The sequence below is a fragment of the Sinocyclocheilus grahami genome, unplaced genomic scaffold (genome assembly GCF_001515645.1).
Source record: "Sinocyclocheilus grahami isolate Dianchi unplaced genomic scaffold, SAMN03320097.WGS_v1.1 scaffold4805.1, whole genome shotgun sequence".
Taxonomy (NCBI): Eukaryota; Metazoa; Chordata; class Actinopteri; order Cypriniformes; family Cyprinidae; genus Sinocyclocheilus; species Sinocyclocheilus grahami.
Genome location: NW_015509671.1, coordinates 11,721 through 12,986, shown reverse-complemented (window position 1 = coordinate 12,986; position 1,266 = coordinate 11,721). Strand labels below are relative to the sequence as shown.

Here is a 1,266-nt window from a genome sequence, read left to right as displayed (position 1 = left end):
TATATTTAACATTTTTCTCCAAAAAACGTGAAAATTATGGAATGTAAAAAGAGAAATCCAAAATCCGCTCTGTAAAAACACGCAAGTCTAAAATGTAAATTTAAAATTTAGAACTGATGTTCAGATTTCTTTGTTGTATTTTGTATTTTTTGCAAAATAGTACATATTTAATTAAATAATACCATTTGCATGTTTATCATAACATTTCAGAAACTTGTAATGCAAAACAATTGCCTGTACTGTGAATAATCAACTGGGGAATGTATGGTGATATCTGAGGAATTTTTACCCTATTTACCTGCGGAGCCTTAATTATTTTTCTCATTCAACTTGTGAAATATGTCACATCAGTTAAATAAAAAGTGATTGTTTTTAGCTGCTTTTTTGTTGAATAACAAAACATTTTGTATGTATGAGGTATTATATTATAGCATATACCGTTTATATATGCTATATAACATTTATTATTCTCTCCTAGTATATGCCATCGTTACGATGAGATTACGGACAGAATCACAAGCAAGCTGAGTACCACAGAGGAGCTGGTAGAGTTAAACCAGTACCTGAGACACACAAGTGAAGTCACCGTACACAAACTCCGCCATGAGATTGAGGAAGCTGTCAAGAGACTCGACTTCCTGCTCGACTACGCCACTCTTCCAGGTACAAACATTCTTTGCGTAATGTGTGCATGCAAATACTGTGTCTATGGCAACACCATACTACTCAAATACACTACAAATACTAATATTTCAAATATTCTAATCATGTGGTTTTCAGTCACAGTCCCTCAGTCTAGATTTGGGGCTGTCTGGGATTTGTGGGAACACTTTTTCTTTAAAACCCCCTTAAAATCTTTCTCTCTTCACAGAGGAGGATATGAAGTTGTTCAGCACTTTGATCCACTGGCCTGAACAGATTCTGTCTTTAATTGAAGTCAGTAAGGATAAACTGAACAATCAGAAAGATCAGGCTGAGATCGATCTGATGAAAAGGTGCTTAAACACATACACACACACACATCAAATGCAACATATGCGGCTTAAACAAATCTGATGGCTATCACATGTTTCGTCCTCAGAATAGGGAAGTTGGAAGAGACAATGAAGGGCCTGGAAAAAGAGGTGGACATCTTTAAGATGAAAGAAAAGATGACTTTGGAGGAGAGCAAGATCAATGTGGAGAAACTCAATAAGATCAGCGTCAGCCTGGAGGCCGCTGTCAAAGAGATAGAGGTTTGTGCTTGAAATTGTTTATTAAATAAAC

At 35.9% G+C, this 1,266-nt stretch overlaps 1 protein-coding gene across 1 annotated transcript in view; it reads left to right on the top strand.

The window, feature by feature from the left end:
- Nucleotides 1-478: 478 nt before the first annotated feature.
- Nucleotides 479-1,266, top strand: part of LOC107576988 (dynein heavy chain 3, axonemal-like) — a gene marked incomplete at both ends in the record, with an annotated part of 12,230 nt that continues 11,442 nt past the window's right edge. The window contains 3 exons of the mRNA XM_016263108.1: nucleotides 479-663; nucleotides 872-995; nucleotides 1,082-1,235. Coding sequence (XP_016118594.1) covers nucleotides 479-663; nucleotides 872-995; nucleotides 1,082-1,235 — 463 coding nt within the window. The remainder of the gene's footprint in view (nucleotides 664-871; nucleotides 996-1,081; nucleotides 1,236-1,266) is intronic.